We start from the raw sequence: 17,877 nt of genomic DNA on the forward strand, positions 1-17,877 counted from the left end.
ACTTAAATTATTTATAAAAAAATCAATCTAATCATTTCTAACAATTTAATCTCTAAGAGCTCAATTTAATAAAACAAACCGTAATTCAATCATAATACAAATTTCTTAAATTAAATTGTATAATACTTCTATTATTGAATTTTAATTTCAAATAACCAATTATAAAATTTGCACAAGAATATTAATTAATTTAACTCCAAATATTAATAAAAACTAATTTAATTACTCTTAATAGATTAGTTTATAAAATAAGAAGTTTAAATTAATAATAAGTCATAACTTTTTCATGATAAAAGTTACTTAAATTAAGCTATACAATTCTTTTTTATTTTTTAATTACTAAAATTACGCAAAATATTCAATTATAATAAAATTACTTAAGAATCTTAATTGATTTATAATGAAATTATCTCCGAATCTATTTAATTATTTCTAATAAAATAATTTCTAAAATTATAAAATTTAAACTTAATCAGATAAAATCACAATTTATTTATATTTAGATTTTCAAAAATATAGGATGTTACAAAATAAAATTATTTTTTAAAAAAAATATAAACACAATTTTTTTACTATTAAAGTGTTTAACATTTTGAAAAAGAAAATTGTTATAAAATATATTTATATTTTGTGACAAATAATTAACTTGTTACAAACAATATTGAATTTTGTGACAAATTAATTTTTTGTTACAAAACAATTGAAATTTTTGAAACAAAAAACAAAATTTGTTACAAAATATTTTGAATTTTCGCAACTTGTTGTAATATTTTGTAACAAAACACCATCTCGTTACAAAAACTAACATAATTTGTAATAAAATAAAATAAGTTGTTACAAAATATTATCATGTTTTGCAACAACTTGTAATGTTGTTACAAAACATTATTCTTTTGTAACAATCACATTATTATACAAAATACTATTTTTTTGTAACAATTTTAAATTTGATATAATTTTTTTGTTACAAATGTTCCATTTTCTTGTAGTGATTCCCTTATTATGCGATAACATGAGTGCGATAAATATTTCAAAAAATTCAATTTTGCACTCTAGAACTAATCACATTGAAGTGAGATTTTACTCAATTAGAGAACATATTCATAAGGAAAATATTAATATTCAATTTGTTAAATCAGAAGATCAATATGCTGATATTTTTGCTAAACTACTAATTGAGGACAGATTCTGCAAGTTGAAAACAGCCCTGGGTATTATCTGTGTTGATTCCTTAATCTAATTTGATTATGATATTTTCTAAGTGTTTTTGTCTTTCTGGTCGACAACAGACAATTTTAGACAAATGATGAACTCCTCTTGGTTTCCATGATTAACGTTGCTGTCAGAACTAGATGGGTCAAGCTTAACTCTTTTTGGTAGTCCTTTATATTTTTCTAAAATTCATCCTTGGGCCAATAAAAAAATTCTATTCCATGAGTGAATCTCATTTTTTTATTATAAATTCATATTCTTTCTTTTTGTCCTTTTTCTACCTAGTCAAATCACATTCAAATCAAGATTTTTTGAATTGACTTTTCAAACTTGTTTTCTCCTCTTCATAAAAGCTTTTAATTAATTTATTTTGGAAAACGCTTTTTCAATACAATCTCGCTAGGTTACCAATAGCATTTTTGCCAATTTCTGCCAACTCTTATTTATAACTGTGTTTAATGGAAGTGCCTTTGTGGATGTGTCTAATAAAAATATTTTTTTATGACTGTGTTTAATAGAAGTGTCTTTATAGATATATTTTCTGAATGTGTCTCTTTATATATGTGTTTAAAATACAATAATTAATTATTGTTGATAATAAATTGGTAGATAATATGTTGGTACTTGTACTTTTTTTTTTCAATATAATATGAAAGATAAATTTTTGTTTTTCAAAATTAGTCTTCATTGCAGTTATTATTTGAAAACCGCTCATCTTCTTCATCTCACATCATTCATCTCAATAACTATATTCATAAGTGTTCCTTAAAATAAGAAAGAAGATGGACTAAAATCCCAAAGTAGTCCCTGAGATTGGGCGAGTTATCAATAATCGTCCTTGACTTTTAAAATTCCCTAATGGTATCCCTCACATTCAGCTCCGGGACCCATAGTCGCCCTGCGACCCTTTTTGGCGCACAGTCAGCAAACGGAGTAATGATCTGGCACCTCACATGCCATGCTGGAGCCAGCAATGGCTAGATGACGTGGCAAATCTCAATTTTCTACTCAATGTGGTCCTAGTCCCATTAAAACCCTAGAAGGTAAGAATGATTATTATATACAGTATCTCTTCTTCCCTTCTCCTCCGTCCCATAATTGTGGTCCGCCATAATTATTGTTCTGGTGGCCTAGGGCCTCTCGAGGTGGAGACGCTGTTCTGGAAGGCGACCATTGACAAGCCGTTCTCAGTGGAGTATGCGAACGACATGCCGGGCTCGGCGTTCAGCTGGAAATGCAGGGAGGAGTGTGCGGCGGCGCTAGCAGAGTCGGCGTGGAATATAAGGGAGATTTCGAGGGCAAATGGTTCGTTGTTGAGGTTCATGAAGGAGGAGATACATGGTGTTACTTCTCCTATGGTGTATTTGGCTATGTTGTTCAGCTGGTTCGTTTGGCATGTTGAGGACCATGACCTCCATAGCTTGAATTACCTTTACATGGGTTCTGGGAAGACCTGGTATGGCGTGCCGAGAGATGCAGCCGTGGCGTTCAAAGATGTTGTTAAGGTTCATGGATATGGCTCTGAGATTAATCCTCTTGGTGAGTTTTCTTCACTTTTTGCAGGGGATAACAGAGTATTTGTGTCTTTAGACTTTGAATTTCAATTTGCATTGTTACTATCTCCAACTCCCAAATTTTAGCTCCAAGTATGCAATTTGAGCTTCGAGCTTCCAATGGATTTCAATTTGCATTGTTACTATCCCCAACTCCCAGTGACGGACCCAGAAAATTTTAGGAGTGGGGGCAAAATATATATATATATATATATATATATATATATATATATATATATATATATATATATATTAAATAAATTTTGTTAATATTATTAATTATATGGAGATATAAAAATTAAAAAGAGTTAGCGAACACTTTTATTTTTAAAATACTATTTATTATATATAATTTATAAAAAATATTTTTTTATTTCTAAAATTTAAAATTAAAATATTTTAATTAAATTATAGATAACTTATTATCCTAACTAATCTTTTTATACACATTTAATAATAAAAGACTGAATTAACTGGCATATTAGCGCCTAATAATACATTAGTATTTATAATTTAAAATTAGAATTATATATAAATACTAGAAAAATTAAATCTTTATATGAAAAGTATGTTTATATAAAATAATAAAAACATAATTTTTATAATTTTTTTTTATTTTTTAAAATAATTAAATTTGTTATATATTTTTTAATTTAATTTTGATATAATGTTAGATAAAATATTTTTTATCATTATTTTTAAAAATAAAAAATATATTCTAAATTAGTAAATTAATCAGTTCATTTTAAAATTTTATATGCAACATAGGTACATATAATAGAACAAAAGATAAAAAATAAGTAATAAGGATGAATAAATCGAGAATAAAATAAAATATATAAAGTCACAAAAAAATAAAATATTAGATTGATACCTAAACTATAATTGTTTGAATTAAAAATTGCAATTGAAAATATCAAAAAGAAAAATAATGAAATTGAAAGATACATAGAGTTATGGAGAGCTATATAAAAAAGTTGGAGAATTTAAAATTTACCTTTTGATGAAGAGAAGATGACCATTAGACAAGGAATAGAAAAAGAAGGTTGAAAATATAAAAATAAGAAGAGGATTTAAGAGAATAAAGAATTGACGGTACAATAATTAAATTTGATTAGGTTAAATAATAGTCAAAATGATAAAAAAATAAAAAAATAAATTTAAAACTTTAGTTAATTGAATTTATTTTATTTGTAGTGGGGTCATTTAAAATTTGAAGTGGGGGCATATTATATATAACTATATCTTTTAAAACAAAAATTGAAAACATCATGGGGGCAAGTGCCCCCTCATTTGTATGCTTGGGTCCGTCCCTGCCAACTCCCAAATTTTAGCTCCAAGTATGCAATTTGAGCTTCGAGCTTCCAATTTAGGTCAACATGTTCAGCGAAATCAAGTTGAATTGTTATAGTTTTGACCAGAAGTGAAGTTAGGGTTTAGTTAGCTTTCTGCTGGACCAGAGCATAGTTTGTTAATTAAAGCAAGCAAAATTCTATGCAAGCAAAATTCTATGGGACGGAGGAGAAGGGAAGAAGAGATACTGCATATAATAATCATTCTTAATTTCTAGGGTTTTAATGGGATCAAGACCACATTGGGTAGAAAATTAAGATTTGCCACGTCAGCTAGCCATTGCTGGCTCCAGCATGGCATGGGAGGTGCCAAATCGTTACTCCGTTTGCTGATTGTACGCCGGAAAGGGTCGCAGGACGACTATGGGTCCCGGAACTGAATGTGAGGGATATCATTAGAGAATTTTAAAAGTCAAGGACAATTATGGGTAACTCGCCCAATCTCAGGGATCAATTTGGGGTTTTAGTCAAGAAGATGGCTATTTGTGGAGGCTCTCTGGCTAACCGTCCTCCAAGAAACCCTCATCCCAAAACTCAAGCTCACACCCACATACATATTTATTCTCACTCCTCTTCACTTTCTTCACCAGTTCCCAAGAATATGGCCCAAACGAAGAATCCTACTTGCTGTTCCAAAGCCACATCTCCAGATGCTGGTACTTCTACGAAAAATGGGGCTAAGGGTAAGAAACCAATGGCGGAGGAAGAACCTAAAATGTCTCCTCATCCTCGATTCTCCTCATCCACGAGGATGTTCTGCTGACAAAGCTTCCTCAAATCGTTCTAATAAAGGTAACTGTCATCTTTTTCTTCATTATGTTAAGGAACCTAATGACCTTGATCCTGTCAGTTTCAAGTCATATTTTGGAAATCTATCTCATTCTCACTTCGACCTCTTTCGTTTCTCTTCAAGCATAAACTTGGAGTTTCAGAGGGCTTTTATGGCTAATCGTCCTTTATGTATATCTGGCTTATTTAGATGAATTGGCTAAAAAGGTTTAAACTTTGTGGAAAGTATTACTTACCTAGACTGGAAAACTTTTTTAAAATCCAAAAACCAGTTTATCTTAAGTTGGTTCGAGAGTTCTATGCTAACGTATACTATCATAAAGAAAACGTTTACTCATATATAAAGGGACGTGAAATTTATTTGAACAAAGCTATCATTAGTGAAGCCCTAAGTTATTGGATTTGGATTATCTAAAGTTTGAATTTCACTTTAGAGAGTAAAGTGTGATCTCTCACTATTTATTTTATAGGTGGAACTAAGAATAAATATGAGAGAAAAACTATTCAAGGGTAGAAGATCACACTTTACCCTCTAAAGTATAAATTTAAAATTTAGAGTATCCAAATTCTAAGTTATTATGACCTTAGTGTTAATGCTTACACTTTTGGTAAATGGGATAATGATCTCGGCATTTCATACCAAGATATTTTGGCCCTTATATATATGAACATTTTTCTCATGGATGGTCACTCCAAATCACCAGTTTTTAGGTCCAGTTAGAGCCCAACTATACTGAATCGTCACTCATATTCTGTTGTTCTAAAGCGGTTCTTATCAAAGAATCACATTCTACAATACCTTAGTTTTATATGTCATTCTCAACAAAGCTGAAATTCCTTTTACATATTTGATGATACGTCACATGTATGACTGCATCGAAGTGACAAAAATGTTTCTTTACCATATGGCATATTTTTAACTTGTATTTTTGAATATTTTAGTGTTAACTCACTAGTGAGAAACAAGAGAATAAAGCCAGTAACTCACGTAGTACTGTTCTACCAAACTTAATTTGTAGGCCAGAAATTTCCGGTAGCAATTTTGCTGCGGACCCTTTCCCAGGGATGAGGGCAAAGGATATCTCTTCTTTTCCACTTTTAATTGTGCAGAGTTTAAAATTAATTTTTAAAAGTTGTGTTGTTCATAAAATTAATACAAGTTGGTCAATTCTATAAATGTTTTTTGCAGTTCCATCGAATGGAATACTTGGCCAGAATATTATCAATAAGATAGGGGCGACCTTTGGGAGTCTTCGTGTACTTTTTTAAGAAAAAAAAATTGCGATCCTTCCTTTCGACAATTTTTGAGCTGCACCTCCTAGATTTCCTCAGTTCTAAGTCCTTATATCTATTAATATTCAGGAAAACATTGTTTTGCTAGTCTATTTAGTTTGTATTAACAACAAATCACACATTACAAAAGCTAATCTCAAGGTTAAAGAATTTCACAATTTTTTATTCATATGCTATACATGAGCAATTTCCTTTATAATGACGATATCTGTTCAAGTAAATTGAAATATTAAATTTCTGTTGATCTCTCTGCATTCCTCGGGTGCTTGAGCTTCTTGGTTGTATCGCTAGCACTATCAGTGACATATTACACATACAAGAAAGGAGTGGCACCAGGCAACAACAATCAGAAAACCCCAAAAAAGGTAGCAACAGCAAAAATTAGAAACAACCCTCCACCCAAGTAGCCAACCTGAAAGGAAGATGAACCGACTTAGATATTAAATAAATAAAAAAAAAAAAACTAAAATACTTGAGGCGGTGTAACGTTATGAGGTATGGTTATGGCTTATACCAGTTTTTCAGAAATGTAGTTAGCAAGTAATGCTCCCCCTACTATAGCAATTGAGGTTGCAAGTAGGTGTCCACCAATGGCTCCACTAGCAACACCCCATGGAGACTGAACAGGCCAAGACATTATTAGCTAGGTTAACGCATTAAGCAAAATATATTAGAGTCTTGGAATTTAAAAGGGTACCTGAGCAGCCCCGAGTGCAATTGTGGCGAGCATAGAACGATCTCCCCATTCCTAGGCAATTGCAGTTACCAAATTAAAATTCATGATATATATTTATATACACTACGGTGCTTATTAATCCACTTTTTAATAAAATAAATATGTATAATAATAATAATATACATGAGGTTAGTCAAGATAATAAATATTTTTGGGTTTTCGAAATAGGAAAAATATACTTTTTATAGGTTATAATGAAAAGCATTTCATGAAATTTGTACACCAAAGCCCTTCCATATCCCTTTTATATAGATAATAGATAATAGATAATTAACCAATATTAAAGCTTGATTCTATATAGCTTTTGTTGATTAATTGCTAGCAACAACTTGACATTAGTCCATCTACAACAGAATTATTAAGAGACTATGCCTTCTTTACTTACAAAAGTGATTGTTGAAACAGAATTGATGAAATAATAGAAGCAAAACTAAGAGATCATTGATATTGTAGAGATATTATGACATTATCTTTGACTTTAATTCCAAGACTGATGAAAAATATAAGTGGAATTTCGAGGGAATAGAGATCATTTGCGACATACTGAGTAAGAGACTAAATTGTAATATTTGCACATTGCTTTTGTAGATTTTGTTGTTTTACATTCGATTTCATTTATAAGTATCAAGGTGTCCTGTTGTTGAGTATAACAAGAGAAAAGGAGACTTACAGCAAAGAATACAAGGCTGAATGATTTCCAAATAACTTCAAATGGATTTGAAAGCCGTTTCGACACCTGAAGGACATATGGAAAGACATCAACGACAAGGAAACTGTACATACAAGTTAAACTGCCAATACAAAGAAAACACAACCAAGTAACCCTTGAATATATAACAATGCTGTTTCATATTATAAAACTTGGGCCGAGAAGTCCGTATCTCAATAAAGGCCCTGTAATTCAGATACATAGGATTCAAACCTTTTCTTTCACAAGCTCCTCTGCCTCAGCAAATTCATTAAGTTCGGAGTTACCATTATCACCGTTCTTAACCCCATTAGATGGGAGATCCCATGCATCTTTTATTGCTTTTAGGCCAAAAAACAAAAGAAGTGTTACTGCAGCATATTCTCCGATTGGCAAGGCTGCAGGTAAACCATAAAAAAATGAAAATCTGGCAGTAATTATAACAGCTAAGTGCTTCATTTTCCCTCACATAATTGGCAAAAAAAGAAACTAGATTCAACTGAATTCAAGAGCATGATAGAAACTGCATATTTTGATTTTGAAACCAAAATTGAGCACCAATTACAGAGACTTCAGATATTTCAATCAAATTTGAAAAACAAACAATCAAGATTGATATTTATTGGAGAAATAAATTGGAAGCTCTAGCGTTGCAGAAAAGCAGATGGGCCACAATAGCATTCTATTAGGAGGGGTGACTTTTATAACTAATTTCCAAGCTGGCAAAGTGGTGGTGTGTGCACAATTCTGTTACAGGGGAGAGATGAGAGGGTATTTAGGGAGATGGGAGAGGTATTGAGGGGGCTTACTGAGATAGATGGAAATAGAATTCATGCTAGGAGTGTTTAGTCTCTTGAATACTCAACCAGACAGTTTATTATTTCATCGTTAATACATTCTGATTTCTGAGGATCACTCCTAGAACATAACAAGATATAAAAAATCTTCTCAGAATAAGAAATATCATATTTTACCACTTACTTGTCTGGAACTGAGCAGGCACTGACTGAAAGATTCGACCAATTACAACTGATAGGATTGTCATGAGTGCAAGAGCACCCATTGACCCCAATAGGACCTAATTAATATACAAAAGTTATGTTAAAATATATATAAAATTGTGCTCCAAAATAAATTAAATTAAACTAAGATGCACTGGTCCATTGGAACTAAAATCTCAGTAGGTAAAGTCTCAATTCTCAACATGAGTACAGGGCAAGATCCCGAAATATTGTATGCTTTTTCAATATTATTTATTTATTTTCTTATAGACATCCTCTTTTAAGATTTCCAATTTGCAAAATTGTCAGATAACGTGGGAAGTTTAAGTGATGATGCAACTCAGGTTACTACATGTACATGAATAGTTTAGGCAAGGATTGCATTAAAACACATCCGTTTGAGTAATATGTGTCTAAATTTATGCATGAATCTCTTATTTACAGTATGACGACAACCAATCTATGAGCTAACCACTAGCAATTTAGAATGCTGATATTACAGTTGGCTATATATTAAATTAAAAATGGATCAAATTTTAGGACACTAGAGCGGCATAAGATGCTAAATTCTTGTTATTTGATACCAAAGTAGATAACAGAATAGAGAAAATCGAGGAATTTTCCAAGTCAATAAATTTCATTACTATAAATCAGTTGAGTGTATAAGCAAGAATAATTAACAAACAAGAACACCATAAGTTCATAATATAATTGATGATATCGTGTTGAAATACAATTTGTGATCGGAGAGTGGGAGTAGGTGTAAGTAATATGATTGTGGAGAGAAGTAAGAAAACATACCAATCCCTTCTCATATTGCATTGCCAAGAGTGCAGCAATGAAGAATGTCTGACCAAAACATAGAAAACTAACTTCAGGTCCCTTAATATATCAATAACTTAAAACATGATTAACTAAACCTAAGTGATCTTTTTTTCTTAAATTATTACAAAACTCAACCCGAGATACAAAACACTCCAACTTCCATGTATCCAAGATTAGTTGCAGAAATCTCTATCAAATACTATAAAAAAATAAAAAAATTAAAAGCCTTCTCATTTGATTCAACACATAATCATGTTTCTCAAATTATAATTCCAGTAGGATACTAATAACTAAGTTGATATCTTCTCAAAGCATCAATATTTTTGCTTATCCAGATAACTTGGAAAACGATAAACAGTTAAGGTAGTCAGACAAATTATTTTGAGCACTGCAGAACCCTTGTCCCCTCCTAACAGCACGAGAGAATATGTTCTACTCCAACATATGTCATTGTCTTCTTTATTGAGGAACACACATGTTCACATTATGAACACTAGCCAATAGCAATTATAAATATAAAATAAACTTATGTTGAGCCAACGATTGATTTGATCTTTGAAATGCTCAGGGGGTAGAACATTTGTTGTCATCACTGAGATCTCAGATAAGGTTCCATCTATTTCCAATCAATTCTGTTTGAATATAAATTTCATTATTAGGTCTCCATTTTACAGATTTATTTTTTACGAAGAATCAATTCCCAGGCAAGGTTTCGTAGCCTCTCCATAGTTAAGTGGTAACGAGTTCAATCGTTGCAAAGTAAAAATAGGTAAATCATGCATCCTTCAATACAAAGGGACTCTTGTTTAAGGGGAGAGTTAGAAGTATAGAGCATTTTTTGACCTCCCACTAACAATATAAACTTTTATGGAAATGACCATTGATAAACCGACTGAAGTGTATATATTGATATAAAAACTTAATTTTTACTAAATCGGTAGTTAAGCACCTAGCATATAATGATTTTCAGAACATGAGAATCAAATGACGAAGTTAAGAGTTAAACTATAGGCAATAATAGTCATTACCTTGTCCCCAATCTCAGAAACAAATATTAATGTAAATGCAGCAGTGAATCCTGATTTTGAAATTGCTGCTAGAACTGATGCAGGTCCCCCTTTCAAAAAGGTTACTAGTGAAAATACAAGAGCACATCCGATCAATGCAAGAGCTATAAAGGTCGGATACGGGGCAATCCATTTAGGTGGTTTCACGCTGTCAAACCATAAAATATGATTTACATAAGAATTACAATAGGACCATGCAAGAATTGCAAGTACGATTAAAATGGCACTAGCATAATCTGCTACATGAATTGAAAACTTCAATTGTTGTTGTCTTCAAATGTATTCCTACCTCTTTTTTCCGTTTTTGGGTGCGCAGGAGACATGGGAACAAAAACAAAAAACTCAAGCTTAAACACAAAGAAGAGGATCATCAAAGAACGTTTGAAAAGAAACACAAACTGCCCAGAACCTAGCATGCAAGAGCAAACAATAGTCTACTCAAGGAACATTTGGTATCAGATGGGGGGTCAAGAATCTAGTACATGAAATGATTCACACCCACATTTACGGCAATACTAAGTACACGATAGGAGAATAAAAGAAACAAGAAAATAATGTTAGGGTCAGATTGATGATAAATAACATAATTGACAGGGAGGAAGAGAATGCAGTGGAGGATTTGGGTTTGTTGACCCAAAGCACATTTAACAAACTTGAGATTTTCTCTAAGGCTTGTTTTCTTCAGTAGGACATCAACATTAATATCACAATACCACCAATATAAAGAAAGGTAGAAGCATAAATCAGTAAAATCATGGAATTACACACACTCAATAATTTAATAATTTAGCAATATGTATGGGCATAGCAAGTTTGCATCAAACTCCCAAAGAAGTTCAGTTATCAAGGAGATAATATGGCAATATTAAAAGCAACAAATATGCCCAACAAACCAAAAGGTATATTCTGATAAGTTGCAAACACTACATAAAGGTCTGAGTGACCACAATCTTTTTGCATTGTGAAGTGAAATCAATCAAACGAGACTCACATTTTACGTGAACTTTCGTTAAGTGGACTTCCTTGAGGGACATTCTGGCCATCTATATCACTCCTACTTCCAAAATCTCTTGGTCCTATTCCAGTGTTGGATGTTTGAGCTCGAATTGTGCCACGGGCCAAACTCAACGTCGATTTCTGTCTGCATCTTGCTATATATAATTCAGGCATAATGTCACTTAGTATGATTGGTGGAGAAAAAAGAGAAAAAATATAAATATGAATAATTGAAGCTGTACAAAGCCAATGATTTCCCAATACAAGTGAAAGCATACACTCCACAAAATCTTAGCATCAATATCATATTACTTCAGGCGACATAGTTTTCCAAGGAATAACCCAATGTGTGTAAGTTTTGTTTTTGACCATTTGCACTTGTTATCCACATGCACAGAATCTTAGCAAATACCATAACAGTATCAACACAACTGAAACGACATACTATATGTCTATATCTATTCAAACAAATTCCAGTACTTTAAAAACTTTTGTATACTCCTCACAACAACTAACTGCAAAATATTCAACTATACCTACAAGCTAACGAAACAAAAGGAAAACCAATGAAATTTATTTATTGGATAAAAACATAAATTTCTGCTGAAATTTCAGCTATGTTGCCCAAGTACTGATATAGTAACAGACTAACAGGATATGACAGTGTTGTAAAGCAAACAGGTATGTGATAGCATAACATAACACAGTACGCTACCTTGTCAAACATATGTGGAGCAAGCTTCTTTGGTATGTTATTTGGGTTCGTGGTACGGGGTTCACTTAATAGTAATTGATGCATTATTCATTTAAGAAATTAAGATAAAATAAAATAAAGCCCAATATTATTGCTTTTTCTCTAAACCACCCTTTGTCACACACCCTCCATGGCAGCAGGCTCTTCCAGTGCAGCAGTCTCACTATTGACCATGGACCATCTAACTCTGCAATTTCAGAGGCAACCAATAGCATTCTGGTTCACTAATGAATCACAAATCAAAACACACAAACCGGTACGCAATACATGAGCAAATTGGAGAATTTATGTAACTATGAGGGGATATGATGAACAAAAGAAAACCTTCCACATAATTTTCACATAAAAAATAAATGAAGTTGCAGTGAACACAGAACAGTAACTCAGAATCCTGGGAAACAGATCACTTGATACGTTTGCAACAAGAAACATGGCGGAACAGGACACTCAAAGAGACACTAAAAATAGACAATAGTGTCCTTTCCTACTGATATACACTGAGACACTGTCCCACAGTGTGTCCTTCTTACTCTGACTCAGTGCAACCAAGCATATTTATTTACTATCATGTCCATCTATTTTGTGTCTATGAGATCTGCCAAGCGCCGCCTCAACACTTCAGTATGAGAGGATTCATGGCCTATGACCATAAAAGAGTGGATCAGCAGCATCTCCGGCATTGCTGTCGCTCTTGTCACCATCTCAGCGTGTTGCGCTAGCTGCAGTCACTGCTTTGTGGCTCGAGGCCGTCCTCTTTTTGTGTTGCCGCCAGTGGAGTGGCAGCAAAGGAATGGTTTTGAGTGAGTGAGTGAGTGCCGCTGTATAGAAAATTTCAAAACGACACCGTTTGACATCTACCTAGTAATGTACTGGCCTCACCGGAAATTTATTAAACAACAAAGGAAAAAAAGAATCCATACCCAGGCGTACCAAAATTATCCACACCAAAACAGCCGCACCCGTGCTTTTTCAATCGAGGTCAAAACCCCAGTAGGGAGAAAGATATTAAAAAAGAAATAATAAATAAAACATAAAAGATTAAATGCGAACTAAGCCAAGAGCATAAATGCTGGGAAGAAGAACTCACATTGTGATAAGGTAGTGATTGTTGGCAGAGAAGGGCAGCATGGTAATGTGTCCACCACAGCCAACAAAGGAGGAGGTTTTCCCCTTGATACCATTGGTGCATGAGGACCTAACCCTTTCATTTTCTTTGTAGTATCCTGCAACTGCGCCTCTACAATTGCATTTTTCTGGTGTAATTGAGTTGTGGAGTTATGTTGCACGAAAGCTCAAAAGTTTCCAGAAAGTTTGAAACTGCTGACTTACCCAATTGCGCTTTGTTTGTCGTGCAGAGTGCAGGCACTTGGCAGATGCTGAACAGAGACGAGGGACGAGGCGGAGGTAGAGACAGCCGAGGCACGGCGGAGCCAAGGCGGCCGGGACGACACAAACGGCGGAGGCACAGGAGCGGAGGAAGCAGATGCGAGCAAACACTGACGGTGCGGGGACGCGGCAGAAGAGCCCGCGAGGAGAGTGACGAGGGACGACCGGCGGTAACCGTGCTGTGAGCGAGAGAGGTGAGAGTGTCTGAGGGGAATCTCTGTGAGGTGCGGTGGGTGAGGTGAAGCTGTGAGTGTCCGAGTGAGTTGAGATTGGGGATGGTATTGGGTTTTTTTTTTTTTTTGAAGAATGGACAAAAGTACACTTGAAAGTTTTATCTTTTGGATACTATTACAATTTAATTATTTAATGAGTCATGCGTGCACATTATTTATATATTCCGGCGGACACAGTATTTTTTGCGTTTATTTTTTTAAGGAAGAAGGGACAAAAATACACCTGAAAGTTCACACGCTGGACACAATTACACTTCAATCATTTAACAACGCCACATGACCGGAAGGGTAAATGTGTCTGCCAGAGGGGTGTTCATGGTTTGGTTAATCCAAAAACCAAACCAATTTTTTGGTTAACCAAAAATATAGTATTAGTTAATTAACCAAATTGGTTTTACATGATGAAACCGGTTAGTAAAATTCAAAACCGGTTATTAAATTAAAAACCGATTTTTATATAGAAAAATCGGTTTTTACATTAAAAAACCGGTTTTACACTAAAAACCGATTTTTACATAAAAAACCAGTTTTTATACTAAAAAATTGGTTTTTATACAAAAAATTGGTTTTTATACAAAAAATTGGATTTTACACAAAAATTAATATTTTTACATACAAAAACCCAAATTTTAAATCTTTTTTAATTGAATTTTTTTAATCTAATTTTTTTCTTTCTAAATAATACGAGTAACATTTGTAACTAATGAAATCTCTTCCATTGCTTTTGTTCCTTTTTCTTTCTTATCTTTTTTCAACATTTTCTATAAATAATTTTCTTTCTAAATGATACGAGTAACTTTTTCTTATCTCCTGCTTCCCATCTCTCTCCTTTTCTCTCCCCTCCTCTTCTCTCTTCCTTCTCTCTCTCTCTCTCTCTCTCTCTCTCTCTCTCTTTCTCCTCTTTCTCCCCCTTCCCTCTCTTTCTCTTCCTCTCTCTCTCCCCTCTCTCCCCCTCCCCTCTCTCTCCTCTTCTCTTCCTTTTCTCTCTCCTCCTCTCTTTTTTTCTCTCTTTCCCCCTCCTCTCTATCTATCTCTCTCCCCCCTTCTCCTCTTTCTCCCCTCCCCTTTCTTTCTCTCTCCCCATGCTCTCTCTCTCTCTCTCTCCCCTTCCCTCTTTCTCTCTCCCCTCCTCTCCTTCTCTCTCTCTCTCTTCCCTCTCTCTTTCTCCCTCTTTGTCCTCTTTCTCTCTCTTCTTCTCTCTCTCCTATCCTTCTTCTCTCTTTTTATCTCTCTCCTTTTTTTCTTTCTCCTCCTCTGTCTTCTCATTCTCTTTCTCTTCCCTCTCACTTTAGAGAGAAGAGGAGAAAAGAGATAGAAGAGGGATAGAGATTGAGAGAAGGTTGAGAGAGAAAGAGAAAAGAGAGAGTAAGAAAAGAAAGAGGAGAGAGAGAGAAAAGAAGAAAAGAAAAGAGAGAGGAGCGATAGAGAGAAAAGAGAAAAAAGGGATAGAGAAAGAGATGGGAGGAAAAGGAGAGAGAGAGAAAGAGAGAGAGAGAGAGAGAGAGAAAGGAGAGGGGAAAGAGAGAGAGAGAGAGAGAGAGAGAAAAGGGAAAAGAGAGGAGAAAGGAGAGAGATATGGGACAGAGAGAAGGATAGGAGAGGAGAGAGAGAGGAGGAGGAGGAGAGATAGAAAAAAGGGAAGAGATTATTAGAGAGAGAAATGGGAGGAGAGAGAGGAAGAGAGAGAAGGGAGAGGGAGAAAGAGGGCAAGGAGAGAGAGAGAGAGAGAAAGTGAGAGAGCGGAGAGAAGGAAAGAGAGACAGAGAGAGAAAGAGAGAGAGGGAGAGAAGGAGAGAGAGAAAGAGGGAAAGGGAGAGAGGAATAGAAGGATAGAGAGACAAGGGAGAGAAAAAAAAGATGAGGTGGAGAGAGAGGGGAAGGGGGGAGAGAGAGAGAGAGAGAGAGAGAGAGAGAGAAGGAAAGGGGAGAGAGAGAGAGAGAGAGAGATAGGGGAGAGAGAAGAGGAGAGAAAGAGGGAAAAAGAAGAGAGAGAGATGAGGAAGAGATGAGAGAGAGAGAGAGATGGGGAGAAAGAGGGAGAGAGAGAAAAGCAGAGAGAGGGAAAGAAGAGAGTGAAAGGGAGAGGAGATAAAGAGAAAAATGAGTGAGAGAGAGAGGGGGGAAGGAAGGGGGAGAGAGAGGGAGAGGGGAGAGAAATAGGGGGGAAAAGAAGAGAGAGAAGGGGAGAGAGAATAGAGAGAGGAGAGAGAGAGAGGAGGGGGAGAGAGAAAAGGAGAGGACAAAGAGGAGGAGAAAGAGAGAGAGAAAGAGAGAGAGAGAGAGAGGGGGGGTAGGGAGAGAAGGGAAAAAGAGAGATAGGAGGAGAGAGAGAAAGGGGAGAAAGAGGAGAGAGAGAGAGAGATGAGAAAGAAAGGAGGGAGAGAGAAAGAGAGAGGAAGGGGGAGAGAAAGAAAGAGAGAGAGAGAGAGGGAGGAGAGAGAGAGAGAGAGGGAGGGGAGAGAGAGAAAGAGTATGTAATTTGGTTTTGAAATTAGGTTTTGATTTTAATTTGGTTTTGGTTTTGGTTAACCGGTTAAAAACTGTTTTTTTTTAATTTGGTTTTGGTTAACCAATTCTAAAAAATATGGATATGGTTTTTAAAATTGTTTTATTAAACTGGTTAACCACAATGTGATTATAGTTTTTTAACCAGTTAACCACATTTTGGTTTTTTTATGAACACCCCTAGCCAGAGTGTATAAATGGTGTGCACGCGTGACTCATTAAATACAAATTTTAATGTTAATTTTAAAATTTTTAACCCGAAATTAGACCAACGGAATGAAATAGTTGAACCGGACCCAAGTGGGCCCAAGCCTATAAACCTAACCTGCACTAAAGCATTTCATTCGGCCTTCTTCCCTATTTCTTTCTTCATTTCACGTTGCAAAGAGAGAAGGAGAGCTCATGGAACCCTAACTCTCACCTCCAAAATTCAATTGCCCATAATTTTCAATTGGGAGCTCTGATCGCCGCATCGTTTGCGGTCACACGTTCATCTCGTCGAGCTCTTCATTTCTATCTGAAGCAAGTGGTAAGAAACTTTGCTTTCATGCCCAGCTCTTCCCTTCCATTCAGATTTCATTTTTGGGTTAATGAGTTTTGAGAATTTGCTGTTTTGATGATATTAGGTGTATTCTAGTGGTGAAAAATCATTGTGCTTTGTCCCAATCATATGTGAGAAAAGAAAGAACCTTCAAACCCTTGTGCCCTTGATAGAGAAGCCAAGAGGTAGGTTCGGAATTTCACAAAAATTATAGTCTTTCTTCGTTGCAAGTATAGTCTAAACCCGCACTTAGCACTCAATCAAAGTTTAAATTTAAAGATTGTCACAATCCAAAACAAATCAATAACCGGGAGTTCAAAATTCTGGGTCGTCTCCCTCGGACTATGCAATTAAGACGTCACACTCTTGGTTGTGAAGTAAGAGGGTTTCTTTAATCAAGGAGCAAAAAATTAAAAGAACCAAGAAATAAAAGAACTAAGAAATGATCAAAAAAAATTAATGCAATTAAAAAAGAAACAAGGTCAAAACTTAGTGAAAATGCTATAAATGCATAAAAGAGCCTTGACTTGGGAATGAGAATTAAGGAATCCTATCATCGTCATAACCACAACTATGGCAACTATGATGAGTTAATCTTATTTCGTCAACCCCTAACATTGAGGAGTAAGTCAAGCAAGCATAATTGACCTTAATCCATAAGTCCTAGCTAACTTACTAATTACTTAGTAAAAAGCTAGCGTTAATGGAAATAAGAATCAACTAACAACCTAAGAATTACTACTAATGTCAGACATTATGACTCTAATATCCTAAGAACTCATTTCCCGAGTCAAGGCGTGAAAAATCTACTCAAAATTACCAAGTGACATTTTCACAAAAACTTGGTGGGCGTAAAAGCAAAACTAGAAATTGTAAAGGAAAATGAAACTATAACCAAACTATTCACAAAATCAACAATATAAACTTAATCAAGCAAGTATAAATC

At 34.6% G+C, this 17,877-nt stretch overlaps 1 protein-coding gene and 1 pseudogene across 2 annotated transcripts; one reads left to right on the forward strand and one right to left on the reverse strand.

Annotated features, from left to right (window-relative positions):
- Positions 1 to 2,261: 2,261 nt before the first annotated feature.
- LOC148574425 (lysine-specific demethylase REF6 pseudogene) lies at positions 2,262 to 2,852 on the forward strand (annotated as a pseudogene).
- Positions 2,853 to 6,278: 3,426 nt separating this feature from the next.
- LOC107613310 (protein PAM71-homolog, chloroplastic) lies at positions 6,279 to 13,946 on the reverse strand. Of its 2 annotated transcripts, none has more exons than XM_016315257.3 (11): positions 13,596 to 13,946; positions 13,354 to 13,503; positions 11,508 to 11,667; positions 10,478 to 10,664; positions 9,426 to 9,473; positions 8,605 to 8,701; positions 7,858 to 8,021; positions 7,606 to 7,671; positions 6,897 to 6,947; positions 6,714 to 6,818; positions 6,279 to 6,611 (listed from the first exon to the last, which is right to left on the reverse strand). In XM_016315257.3, exons 2-11 carry the CDS (start codon positions 13,472 to 13,474, stop codon positions 6,546 to 6,548), a joined length of 1,065 nt encoding a protein of 354 aa, XP_016170743.1. In that variant the 5' UTR covers positions 13,475 to 13,503; positions 13,596 to 13,946; the 3' UTR covers positions 6,279 to 6,545. The 2 variants fall into 2 exon arrangements, with proteins under 2 accessions (XP_016170743.1, XP_016170741.1); XM_016315255.3 differs by having other exon boundaries at positions 13,354 to 13,519.
- Between the last annotated feature and the right edge of the window lie 3,931 nt (positions 13,947 to 17,877).

Source organism: Arachis ipaensis, chromosome B2 (assembly GCF_059453495.1).
Source record: "Arachis ipaensis isolate K30076 ecotype BB chromosome B2, ASM5945349v1, whole genome shotgun sequence".
NCBI classification, from domain to species: Eukaryota; Viridiplantae; Streptophyta; class Magnoliopsida; order Fabales; family Fabaceae; genus Arachis; species Arachis ipaensis.

What these genes read in the sequence shown, in the direction of transcription:
- LOC107613310 (XM_016315257.3), bottom strand. Translation starts at nt 13,474, where the DNA reads ATGAAAGGGTTAGGTCCTCATGCACCAATGGTATCAAGGGGAAAACCT. An exon ending in TTTCTGAGATTGGGGACAAG is followed by an intron (nt 9,474 to 10,477) that starts GTAATGACTATT and finishes TGTTTTGGTCAG; the next exon opens with ACATTCTTCATTGCTGCACT. An exon ending in ACTACATTTCTGAAAAACTG is followed by an intron (nt 6,612 to 6,713) that starts GTATAAGCCATA and finishes TCTTCCTTTCAG; the next exon opens with GTTGGCTACTTGGGTGGAGG.